Source organism: Camelina sativa, chromosome 8 (assembly GCF_030686135.1).
Source record: "Camelina sativa cultivar CO46 ecotype springtype chromosome 8, ASM3068613v1".
In the NCBI taxonomy this organism is placed as follows: domain Eukaryota; kingdom Viridiplantae; phylum Streptophyta; class Magnoliopsida; order Brassicales; family Brassicaceae; genus Camelina; species Camelina sativa.
In genome coordinates this window covers 24,199,680-24,211,920 of record NC_141887.1, presented here as the reverse complement: position 1 = coordinate 24,211,920, position 12,241 = coordinate 24,199,680, and the positions used below count along the sequence as shown (strand labels likewise).

The following is a 12,241-nucleotide window of genomic DNA, read 5'->3' as shown; positions in this document are numbered from 1 at the left end:
TGCTAACGTTACCCCACGGTTACACCGCGGTTTATGTGAATTATCGACCAGAAAAAAGGGAGGGCTTTCCAATCCAAAGTAGGAAACCGATAATGATTATTTTGTATTGTCTTGAAAATTTGAAACGAAAGCGTGTGTAATTCTCGTTTTAACCTCATCGTAGTAATGATGAAACCCAAATTCAAACAATTTCGTCTTTGTGATGTCAACGTAATAATTAGTTTTCTATAAATAAGAAAATTTGAAATGGCGGCATTAAAATGATCTTTCTTATTATAAAATAATTAGCATTGCAACCAATTCGTCATCATCGTCTCTCCCTCTACTTTGCAAACCCCGTAGTGAGTAATATTTATAGTTAAGATTCAGGTCAGAAGTTAGGGGAAAAAATCAAAACCTCTTCTCTTCTTTTTTCTTTTTTTTTTTGTTCTTTCTCAACAAAGAAAACTTTTCCATTGTGACTCTTCCTTAATCTTCTTCTTCTTCTAAGATTGATTCAAAGTGATTAGTATTTTCTGACAGTTTCAAATGGGTGACATCATCGGTCACAAGGATAGGCAAATATGGTCACCCTCTCATGTTCTGCAAGATCCTTTATTTGATCATTCCAACAAACATCAGGTTTGTATATATCCTCTAATGGATTATTATCATGTTAACTTTTGTTCTCGTTGTATATATGAAAGTTGATGGTAACATTTTCATATAGTTGCAGAAATCTGTCAAGAACCATCACCACTACCACAACCACAACCACAACCACGGTAACGGTGGATTCCGCCTGCACGGCGCACCTCCTCTTAGAGAAACTTTTTCTAAGGTAATTTTTTTGGATTTTTTTCCCAAGGGATTTGGAGAAATATCACTATGGACATCATTAGTTATTCTTCTTCCGTATATTATTCTGTTTTACATGTCTTTGTGATTATCTGATTGAAAATTTAGAACTAAAATAATGTGTAAATATTTTGTGTGTGTTTTGAAGAACTATAACTCAAGACAAAAGCAACAAAGCAATTGGCAAAGGAGCAAAGGAGAGGAGGACCGTATGCAAGCATTTTTCTTGGTTTCCCCTGGCCGTACAACTTCCGGTACCGGAGTTTTTCTTCCGGCCACTGCTTCTCATCCCCCCACCAAAAAGAAATCAGGTTATTTATTAATTAATCAACAGTAATTATCTATGAACAAAATAGTGCATATTGTTTTCCAAGAGTATTACAAAATTTTACCACCCCGAGGTCTTCAACTTTTTTTTATTATTATTTAAACTCATTAAAACATGATTTGGCTATACAAAATTTTGAGTAATATTGACAATAAAAATGAAATGGTCACAGCTTGTTCGCCGGTGCTTCTCCCGACGCGTGTAGTTCAAGCACTCAATCTCAACATTCACAACAATGGCATCCATATCTCTCCTCCTCATCCAGGTTTTTTCTACTGACCATTAACTTTTTATTTTTTTATTTTTATTTTCTCAATGCCATATATAACCTTATAGTTTTGAAATGCATTATCGGTTGAAATTGTAACAATTTGTTCTCTTGTTGTTTGAATGTAGATAATCGAGAAAATAATCCAAAGAAGAAGAGCGAAATGTTGGTAATGCCTATGAAAATTGAAGGTGAAACTCCGATTGACTCGCCGGAGAAACTTCTACCGGATGAATGGATTTATTGATGACCTGATCCAATCGAGCCTACCGTGGTGCCATTGACCAACTTTACTTACTAATGTGAACAAAGTAGAATCAAACAAAACAAAATGAATAAATATCATTGGATTATTATGTGCAGTGTGCTGTATGCTTTGTTACCATTGGATTAGTGATAATATCCAAATAAGATCAACCCGTTTGTTAATATGTGTATATCCTCCGTTTTTAAACTTGCACAATTTAGTTAGACACACTGACACAATTTCTAATGGAGTTTTGAAGGAAATATGAATATATGATAAAAATGACTGGATGTGAACACCAATGTTACTGTTGGGCTGTTGGAATTTGGAGAGAGTGAGCTGCAAGATACACTCTACTCCAATATAAACTCACAAGAACACTTAAAACGGAATTTGTGTGTTCATGTGTAAAGCCTTTAAGATACAACTCAATGAGAGTGTTCTTAAGGTAAAGAAGGAGTTATACACGCCAATATAAGCTATGTATACTCAAGAATAAGTATGAGAGGCAATAGAACTCTCACACCAAAGATAACCCAATAACCCTTTAGAATAGTTTAGAGAATGGTGTAGAGAATCAAATGAAAGAGAGGTAGAGACCAAGCATTGCCAAAGCTTGGTCTCTCCATGAGATTATAGAGACTAGAATCTACCCATTTGAATGTATAAGACACGATTTTAGTAAGGGGAAAACCCCCAATTGGAGAGCTTAACTTTATTAATGATATGAGTTACATATTTATACAAGGAGTGAATGGGATATGTGTCTCCCTTCTAAAACCTAATTGCAACAGCCACATATACATACACATATACACATTTGGGTGTGTAGAAGCTGGTCCCAAGTGTGTGGACAGTGACAGCTCCAAAGTGACCTCTCAAGCCAACATGTGAATCTCCCACTTGTTCCTTCTTTCTCTAATAGCCACATGTGATCTTTGACCTTTGTTGGACGCCCAATATTGATAGAGACAGCTCCTAAACGGATCTTTAGGTCACATGTGACTCCTTGCAACTTGCATTGTCTCCAAACTCACATGAGACCACCTTTTGCCGCCCAAACTCTATTTGAATCCTAGGGCCTTCTTCACTCCATTCATTGGCCCTAGGTTTGCACATCTTTATCACATATCTTGACCCTACATTTGCACAACTTCATCTCCAAGACTGACCCGAGGTTTGCACATTCTTCTTTGGTAGTTTAACCTCGGTTTAGCACATCTTGATCTTGATAACTTATGACCCGGATTATGCACACGTTGTGGTCTTGATAACTTGACCCGGACTTTGCACATTTGTTTCTTGATGGAGAGTGGCGAGTGAACTCCCGGGTGTGTGACTTCTTCATCCGGTTCAATACTCCCCCTCAAGCTTAAGTGTAGAGAGATCGGAGATTAAGCTTGAAGTTTCATGAGCTTTCTTTGAACTCCATCAATCTCATTGCATCTTCCTCTCTAATACTGCCCCTCAAGCTTGGGCGGTGGGGACCAAAGACCAAGCTTGCAACACACAAAGAACTACCTCATTAAAAAAACCTTAGAAAAGAAAACCACTTGAGATAAAACTTTGCCAAGGGAAAAAGAGTACAGCCTTCATGGTTGAATTGTGTAGCTATGGCCTTGGTTTGAATGTGGGATGGCTTTGGCTTCTTGCTTCTTTCGCTCACACACCATTGCTCCATTATCCAAGTGAACCTCTTCTTCTCATCTAGCTTACAAATGGCTTTGTTTCTTTTACACCTTCAACAAAAGATATAAAGAGATTCTTAAGTATATTTGCCATAAGAATAATATTAAGCTTAGATTGAGACATGATAGAATAAATTGGAAAATGAGCTAGCATTTAGTAAGTCTAAATTCATTTTAATATATAACTAAAACTCAGATTTTAAACATGCAAATTCAATTTTAAATTGTGCTAAATCCGGTTTAATATTCAGTTTATAAACTCATAATTCAACAAGATAAACTTCAGATTTTAACCATGAATTTAATTCCTAAAGCCAATTTTTAAATTGACAAATTAAATATTAATAATCTGTTTTAACACAAGGCAATTCTCTAAAACCACAACCTAATATTTGTTCTCTAAATTCAGATTCTAAGCATGACAAATTCACTAAATGCATGACTAATCTGATTCAAATGTGATTAATGAATTAATTATATTGAAAGAGTTAAGGGTTTAGAGATAACCTTTGATCTTCTTTGTTGAAATATGTTGGTTGAGACATTCTTTGCACCACCACTTGAGTTTCTGCCCCATGGGTCTCCTCTTTATGGTTAATGACTTCTTGATCCCAATCTACACTCCTTTGAAGCTTGATTGCTTCAAACTGCTTCTAGAGCTCCATGAGGGTTGTTGACACCTTTCTCCCCCTCAAGATTGGCTTGAATAATGTATTAGAACCAATCTTGAAACTTTGTTCACACCCTTCTTGTCACTTCTTCTTGTCACATATGAACCAAACACCAAACTTTCTGGAGTTTCTTTGTAGTATCTTCTTTTAAAGTAGAGATGTGGTTTGAACCAACATTGTGACCACTCTCTTGACTTGATCATGGCTTGGGCCATGTCTTTGAGTCTTGAAACCTTGTGCCTAGAGAATCTTAACTAGTACACATTCAATCAAATCTTAACAACTTTCACACTACCACCCATGCTTTGGAGCTGATTCATCACCTTCCACCAGCTTGATGGTCATTGGTTCTAACTTCCAAGCATTGTGATGCGCCAGAATGATATATGCCCACTGAATCGGGCATAAATTTTGATCGGCTACTCGTATGGGGATGATTTCACTTCGACTGGAACGAGGACTCCTATTGCGACAACTTTGTTGAAGAACGCGGAGGCTGAATCGCAGTCGAAGGCATCCGTACGAGTAGATCTTTGGGACGTTTCGGCAGAGATTTTGCTTGTTGCCGAGAATAGAGTACCCAGAACTTGTCGCTGAGTAACCCAGAGTTTTGTAACCAGAATGAGAGTATGAGTAACCAAGATTTTGAGAATAAGAATTCAAGAGAATAGAGTAACCAAGAGTAAGATTTTAGTAACCAAGAGTGTATGAGTGTTTGAGTGTTTAGTGTTTAGTAAACAGAATGAGCAAAGGAATCGAAGCAGCTCCACTTTAAGGACTGACTTCAAGACGCCATAAACCTCCAACAACTAGATTCACAGTTCTCCCTTGTGGATTTCATGGCTACTCCAAACTGAAACTTCAAACTGCCTTGATAACCTCCATATAGAGTATCTACTCCAATGGCTCCAAGAACAGCTTCAAAACGCCATCTTTGTGGCTTCTTTTGCAGAATTCAATACTAGCAGCTCAGATCTTGAGCCTGCTCTGATACCATGTTGGAATTTGGAGAGAGTGAGCTGCAAGATACACTCTACTCCAATATAAACTCACAAGAACACTTAAAGCGGAATTTGTGTGTTCATGTGTAAAGCCTTTAAGATACAACTCAATGAGAGTGTTCTTAAGGTAAAGAAGGAGTTATACATGTCAATATAAGCTGTGTATACTCAAGAATAAATATGAGAGGCAATAGAACTCTCACACCAAAGATAACCCAATAACCCTTTAGAATAGTTTAGAGAATGGTGTAGAGAATCAAATGAAAGAGAGGTAGAGACCAAGCATTGCCAAAGCTTGGTCTCTCCATGAGATTATAGAGACTAGAATCTACCCATTTGAATGTATAAGACACGATTTTAGTAAGGGGAAAACCCCCAATTGGAGAGTTTAACTTTATTAATGATAAGAGTTACATATTTATACAAGGAGTGAATGGGATATGTGTCTCCCTTCTAAAACCTAATTGCAACGACCACATATACATACACATATACACATTTGGGTGTGTAGAAGCTGGTCCCAAGTGTGTGGACAGTGACAGCTCCAAAGTGACCTCTCAAGCCAACATGTGAATCTCCCACTTGTTCCTTCTTTCTCTAATAGCCACATGTGATCTTTGACCTTTGTTGGACGCCCAATATTGATAGAGACAGCTCCTAAACGGATCTTTAGGTCACATGTGACTCCTTGCAACTTGCATTTGTCTCCAAACTCACATGAGACCACCTTTTGCCGCCCAAACTATATTTGAATCCTAGGGCCTTCTTCACTCCATTCATTGGCCCTAGGTTTGCACATCTTTATCACATATCTTGACCCTACATTTGCACAACTTCATCTCCAAGACTGACCCGAGGTTTGCACATTCTTCTTTGGTAGTTTAACCTCGGTTTAGCACATCTTGATCTTGATAACTTATGATCCGGATTATGCACACGCTGTGGTCTTGATAATTTGACCCGGACTTTGCACATTTGTTTCTTGATGGAGAGTGGCGAGTGAACTCCCGGGTGTGTGACTTCTTCATCCGGTTCAATATGGGCAAATATATAGACCAAACCAAGAATGGTAAGCCCCCCGTTCTTGTACTTGTGCGAGTTAGCTACAGATAGAATACGGTGTAACTAAAACAATCACTAATTATTTAATTATCTACTGTTAATTTTGCATACTAAATAATTGTAGGTTATTTTTTTCAAAATTTTATTTTCAAGATTTCAAATCAGATTATTCAAGTTATATTTAAGTGGTGAATAATTTTTTTTCCCTTCAGGGTTGTTTTTGTTGAATTAAAAAAAAGTTGAGAAGGGTGTTTTCGTTAATCTAAAAAGTACCGGGGTGTAACCAAATATTTTGAGAAATAAGAGACCGTCGGTGTTAAAAGTAGAATCTCTATAATTTTAGTTAAAACATAAAAAATCCCCAATTCCTTTTTTTTCTTCTCTTCCTCCCGCTCTCGCTTCTTTTCGCCATTGCTCTCTTTCCTCGAAGCCCTAATTTGCGTCTCTTCATCGTTCTACGCTCACCATGAAGCTCGTCAGGTACGATTTCTCTTCTTTACTCTGATTCTATCTTTCTTAGGTTTTGTTTTGACTTTTGCTTCGAAACTTTTGAGTGTTTTCTTTGTTTCCATGCCCTCTTCGCTGTTTGATTTTGGTGTTGGGTTTTTTTTTGTTCGCAGGTTTTTGATGAAATTGAACAACGAAACAGTTTCTATTGAGCTTAAGAATGGAACAATTGTTCATGGAACCATTACAGGTACGTTTCTTCTTTACTCCCAGAGCTCTATTTAGGGGTTTGCTTTAAAAATCTGCGATTTCTTTGTTGCTCTGAGTTTCTCTTTTAAATGGTTGTAATTGATGGAAGCTCTCGTATTCTCAAATTATGAGGTTTGATTTTGAGTTTCCAGAGTGTTTGTGCCCTAGTTTTGCTTTGTTGGTGTTAAACGAGTGAGACTGTTTGAGTCAGATGCAGATTGAGTACACTAGATCTTTATAGTTGAGGTTTATGAATTTGTTTTAGTTCTTCAAAAACTTTGCTTACCCATGAGATAATTTAGTTTCTCCGTTGATGGTTATAACTAATGGAGCTCTGGGGTTTACAAATTCTGAGGTGTAGTTTTGTTATCAGTGATTTTGAGTTACGCCGAGTCTTGATTTTTGACCTGGAGATGCATTGTGGGTGTTGACTCTCTTGTTTGCAAGTACTGAATGATACTGGTCTAGTCAGTTGCAGATGATACATTAGATGCTGCTTTATAGTTTAGGTGTATGAGAATACTTGGTTCGTCTGAAACTATGGTCACTCCTAAGCAGCACTATCCTAGAAGAAACATGATCAATGTGTAAACTAAAGATATATCAAAGTCGATGGGAATGAGTTTTAGCATTTGAGAGGCCCTCTTCTTTTTTCTTTCCTTGTAAAAATGTTTTTGAATCTTTACAAAACAGTTATCCTATGGCTTTTTTCATCTTCTCCTTTTAGTCTCATCAACTGGTTGATTTCCTTGTCCAATACAAGTGTTATGTAGTGTTAATTGTTTGTTTCATATCCTTCTCTGCCATCATTTTGTATAGAATGCAATAATCAGTCACCACTAACCAGTATTATATCTACTTGTGATGATTTAATGCAGGTGTAGATGTTAGTATGAACACTCATTTAAAGGCTGTGAAACTCACTTTGAAAGGGAAGAATCCAGTTACATTAGACCACTTAAGCGTCAGGGGAAACAACATTCGCTATTATATTCTTCCAGACAGTTTGAATCTTGAGACTTTGCTTGTTGAAGACACTCCAAGAATCAAACCAAAAAAGCCAACTGCAGGTAAAGAAACATTTCTGTGTCTAAACTATATGCCTGTGGTTTTTTTTTGCCTAGACTCTCATATATTTTATCGTTCGCTTTGGTTTATCAGGGAAGATCCCAGCTGGTCGAGGACGTGGGCGTGGAAGAGGTCGTGGACGTGGCCGTGGTGGACCTGGTGGTCGTTGAGCATCTTGCAGTTACCAAAAGCTGGGTCTTCTTTTTTTTTTTTTGTAACATCAGGATTGTAAAAGATCTATCTTGTAGTGAGATGTGGTGTCATGAAGACAGTTTCTTGTTATCTCCAAAGTTTTCATGATTTTGAGATTTAATACGTTATTGCCAAACTTAGAGCACTCAGTCTCGTTTTATTATTGGCTCTCATTATCACTTTATTACAACACTTAGGGAGTTCGAGAAATCAAACAGCCAAAGGTTAAACTAAGATAGAGCCTTTCATGACAGTCACAGCTTTCCCGGTGAGCGAGACTCTCTGCTTCTCCTTATCATAATGAACCTTAAGTGTTCCACTTCTTCTTGAAGCCTGAAAAACAAATTTGTTGATTCAGTAAAATATGTGTTGCTTCTTCACTTCAAAATATGTTAGGTACTTTCAGAGTTGGAGGAATTACCGCATAAGCTACGAAATCACACTTGTTCATCTTGATGCTCCAGTAATGTGCTAATGAACAGTGTGCACTTCCACATACAGAGTCCTGGAGGAACATAAGCACCAAAGCAAAAGAGGTATAAGTTAAGACGTTGGTGTTATGTTTGCGGCTACGACAAGGAGAGTTGATCTCATGAAATAGCAGATTAGTTTCTTAACCTCATTGAGTCCTGATTTTGGAGCAAAGAGTCGACTGCAGAAATCAAACGGAGATCCTTGGGGAGCAGCAGCGGTAACAATCATCACTTTGCCAGGGCATTTCATTAAATCATCCACTCTTGGCTTCAACTCAATGACAGATTCCCAAGATGAAAGCACAACCTGTAATCAGATTCTATAAGAACAAGCATATAATATAAAGTTCAATAAAATAAAAATAAAATATGAAATGCATACCATGATTTGATCAGTTGAAGTTGTTTTGGAAGCTCCTTTCAAGGGTTTAAATGTGAGTTTATCTGTTTTAGTGTCTCGAACATCGACAATGGTAGCTCCGTCCAAGGCTTTAGAGAAGATGGAGACATCACTGGAGCTGTACTCAAAAGTTGTGATCACAGGGAAGTTCACTTCGATCAAGAAAGATCTTTTTGCATCACAATCAGAGAGCCTTTTAGCAGTTAGAATCCCCGTGTGGGTCGAAAACTCGACCGTATTAAAAGAACCAGCCAAACTGTTTGAGAAGATACTGTGAGCAGATGCTAATGTTGCATGACCACATATATCCATCTGTAAAAAATCAAATAAAGTAAAAATAAAACATCTTATAATATGAAACAGAGGGAGGAGTAGTGTAATAATATGCAAGACAGACCTCAGCTACAGAAGTGAACCACCGGAGAAGAAAGCGTGGTGGACTGGAGCCGATGATCGAAGTAAGAAAACAAGTCAAGGGAAGGTCAAACTCAGCAGCCAGAGACTGAAGCCATGCATCGTCTTTCTCATGCTCCTCTTCAAGGAAACACACTGCGGCTTGGTTCCCCTTGAAGGCTAACTCAGTGAATGCATCGACCTGTGTTTAGCAATATTCACTAATAAAGTTACCAAAAGAACGAACATTCATTGATAACACAAAGAAGGAAGAAAGATACAAATACCACAAAGTACTTCACAGGCAAATTCATTGCCGTTGATGTTTTTGTTTCTGTCTTTCCCATTGATGTTTTTGTATGACCAAAGCTACAAATTTATACCATTTTTAAAGGTTTTAAATTCCTAATGTCACTTTATGATTTGGAGAAAACAAAATCTTGGAAAGGCAAAATCATTTAATTTTTTTTTTCTGTTTAATAATACTCCGTGTTACTGTAACAGTTGAGTTGGACTCGATCATTATGAAATCTGCATCATTTAAAAAATTCAATTTTAAATTCAGGAAAGCACAGTTTCTCTAATAAAGTGACTACACTAGAAAAATAAGAGCACTTATTGACACTAAAGTATGGCATGTTGGTGGTTTATTTCATTATTCTTATGCTAATTGTTATACTAGATATATAGACTGAAGCCTATAGGAAGTTAGCAACAATTTACTCATGGTTCATGTGTTCCACGTCCCATCTACAGAATCTATTCGAAAAGGAGTTTGATACCGAAAAGAAAAATATAATTGATTGGTAATAATATGGGAATACAACTTTTTTCTTCCAATATACCCATACCTTTCTCCTTTGTCAACCCATCAACAGCCAATGTCTTGTCTATGAGAGGTGGTCAAGACAAAGACGCGGCACAAGAGAACGGTTAGATCATTGGGTAAATCGGTTTTGTCCGTTAAGATGCATTTATACTCTTACCTCACTAATCCTAATTTAGGCTCTAATCTAATGTGCCAATGCCAATGTTGCAGATAACATAAATCCACCTGCAGAGAAAGGAAGTGATATATATTTCCATTGAATGGTCAACATTCACAGGCTCTTATAATACAGCTTACAGATTTACAAGACTGACATGATTAAGCAGAATTACAAGTACAAATATGAAAGCGTCTACAAATTAATTGGCAAGAACTAGGCAATGGGGAGAACCAAATAAAAAGAAAAGCAAGAAAAAATACAGTTTATGAAGCCAACACATTAGATAATCTCAGATCAGACCAAGACATGACCTTCCATCACAGTCACGGATTTGCCTCTAAGGAAAACCCTCTGCATCTCCTTGTCTAGATGAATACCAATTGTTCCACTCCTAGGCGAAGCCTAAGCAAAATTTCCAAAAACTCAGAATCATTCACAAGGAAAGCACTACTAAACGCTACACAAAAATTTAAAGAGATGAGAGAGATTACTTGGTAGGCTAAGAAATCACACTTGTTCATCTTGAGGTTCCAGTAATGTGCCAATGCACAATGTGCACTTCCACAAACAGGGTCCTGTAAACACAGGCGACACACTTCAGTCACAAAAAAAAAAATCATATCCTTTGGTGTTTTTCGTTCAATCGTAAGAATAACGATAGTTAGATCATAAAGTAAGATGCAGCTATACTCTTTCACCTCATCAACTCCGAACTTGGGAGCGAAGTATCGACTGTAAAAATCATAGGCCGATCCTGCAGAACCAGCAGCTGTCACAATAATGCCATCACAGGGGCATTGCAATACATCATCCATTCTTGGTTGCAAATCAGTGACAGATTCCATAGATGGAAGCACAACCTGCAAGCAAGTTGCATAAAAGAGTAAAATCAAAAAGTCATACATATAATCATATTACAACGCAATGCTCCAAGTTGAAAGCAAAGATTAAAAAAAAAAAAGCTTACGAGGAGGTTGTTAGTTGCAGTAACTTTTATATCAAGAATGGTAGCTCCGTTCAAGGCCTTAGTGATCATGGAAGAGGTGACATCACTGAGATTGATATCACAAGTTGGAACCACAGGGAAGTTCAACTCGATGAAAAAGGATCCTCCTTTCACTTCACCATCACTGAGCTCTGAAGTATCATCCGAAAGACGCTTAGCAGTAAGAATCCCTGATCGTGTGACAAACTCAACCTTGTCTGTGTCAACTAAACCATCGGAGAAGAGACAATGAGCAGATGCCAAAGTGGCATGACCACAAAGATCCACCTACAAATTCAAAACAGCAAACTGATAAATAAGCCTTTGTAATCAAAATAAGAAGAATCGAGATAGACACAAATCAAAAGGGTGAAGTAAAAAAATTGAAACTTTGAAAAGAAAAGAAAAGGTCAACAAACCTCGGCTGAAGGGGTAAACCAGCGGAGACTGAAGCGAGATGAATTGAAACCAGTGGGAGTGGTGATGGTGATGGGAGTAAGAAAACAAGTTTCGGAGATGTTGAACTCGGCAGCGAGAGACTGCAGCCACGTGTCGTCTCTCTCGTTGTTGTCGTCGAGGAAACAAACCGCAGCTGGGTTCCCTTTGAAAGCCGAGTCAGTGAAAGCATCCACCTTTATTATATTATTTTTTAAAAAATAGTCTTTTCATCAGTGAGTGAAGAATCTGAAAAACAAAAAAAAAGCAAAATTGGAGAATTGAGAAGAGAATAAAGTAAGTACCACGAAGTACTTGACAGCTTTCTTCTTCTTCCCCATGTTTATTTTCAGAAGAGACCGTAGAGTTTTTTGCTTTCTCAAAATCAATTCTTAACATATGCTGTAATTTATTATTTTTAATTAAGCCCATTTATAAACTAGGCCCATATTTATAAACACGTCGGTCTAAATTGAATAAACCAAAAAATTGTCTTATAAGAAAATAC

General features: G+C 37.4%; 4 protein-coding genes and 1 long non-coding RNA gene across 8 annotated transcripts; 2 read left to right on the top strand and 3 right to left on the bottom strand.

Annotated features, from left to right (window-relative positions):
- The first annotated feature begins 264 nt into the window (after nt 1-264).
- On the top strand, nt 265-1,862 carry LOC104707799 (uncharacterized). 2 transcript variants are annotated; one of them, XM_010424227.3, is made up of 5 exons: nt 265-621; nt 710-820; nt 986-1,148; nt 1,338-1,430; nt 1,562-1,862. In XM_010424227.3, exons 1-5 carry the CDS (start codon nt 529-531, stop codon nt 1,678-1,680), a joined length of 579 nt encoding a protein of 192 aa, XP_010422529.2. In that variant the 5' UTR covers nt 265-528; the 3' UTR covers nt 1,681-1,862. The 2 variants fall into 2 exon arrangements, with proteins under 2 accessions (XP_010422529.2, XP_010422530.2); XM_010424228.3 differs by having other exon boundaries at nt 290-621; nt 716-820.
- A 494-nt stretch (nt 1,863-2,356) lies between these two features.
- On the bottom strand, nt 2,357-5,502 carry LOC147940403 (uncharacterized). Its single transcript, XR_015563844.1, has 2 exons — nt 3,876-5,502; nt 2,357-3,419 (listed from the first exon to the last, which is right to left on the bottom strand). It is a non-coding gene; the product is annotated as an uncharacterized LOC147940403 (long non-coding RNA).
- Nucleotides 5,503-6,447: 945 nt separating this feature from the next.
- On the top strand, nt 6,448-8,221 carry LOC104707797 (small nuclear ribonucleoprotein SmD1b). The gene is made up of 4 exons (XM_010424225.3): nt 6,448-6,582; nt 6,723-6,799; nt 7,677-7,868; nt 7,960-8,221. Exons 1-4 carry the CDS (start codon nt 6,569-6,571, stop codon nt 8,034-8,036), a joined length of 360 nt encoding a protein of 119 aa, XP_010422527.1. The 5' UTR covers nt 6,448-6,568; the 3' UTR covers nt 8,037-8,221.
- Nucleotides 8,167-9,769, bottom strand: LOC104707798 (uncharacterized). Its single transcript, XM_010424226.3, has 6 exons — nt 9,612-9,769; nt 9,329-9,526; nt 8,914-9,243; nt 8,677-8,838; nt 8,480-8,563; nt 8,167-8,391 (listed from the first exon to the last, which is right to left on the bottom strand). Exons 1-6 carry the CDS (start codon nt 9,669-9,671, stop codon nt 8,284-8,286), a joined length of 942 nt encoding a protein of 313 aa, XP_010422528.1. The 5' UTR covers nt 9,672-9,769; the 3' UTR covers nt 8,167-8,283.
- Nucleotides 9,770-10,385: 616 nt separating this feature from the next.
- LOC104707796 (uncharacterized) lies at nt 10,386-12,157 on the bottom strand. 3 transcript variants are annotated; one of them, XM_010424222.3, is made up of 6 exons: nt 12,039-12,157; nt 11,718-11,930; nt 11,281-11,586; nt 11,012-11,173; nt 10,805-10,888; nt 10,386-10,715 (listed from the first exon to the last, which is right to left on the bottom strand). In XM_010424222.3, the coding sequence occupies exons 1-6, from the start codon at nt 12,072-12,074 to the stop codon at nt 10,608-10,610; spliced, it is 909 nt and encodes a 302-aa protein (XP_010422524.2). In that variant the 5' UTR covers nt 12,075-12,157; the 3' UTR covers nt 10,386-10,607. The 3 variants fall into 3 exon arrangements, with proteins under 3 accessions (XP_010422524.2, XP_087317767.1, XP_087317768.1); XM_087461641.1 differs by having other exon boundaries at nt 11,718-11,959; nt 12,039-12,151; XM_087461642.1 differs by having other exon boundaries at nt 11,305-11,586; nt 12,039-12,139.
- Nucleotides 12,158-12,241: the final 84 nt, after the last annotated feature.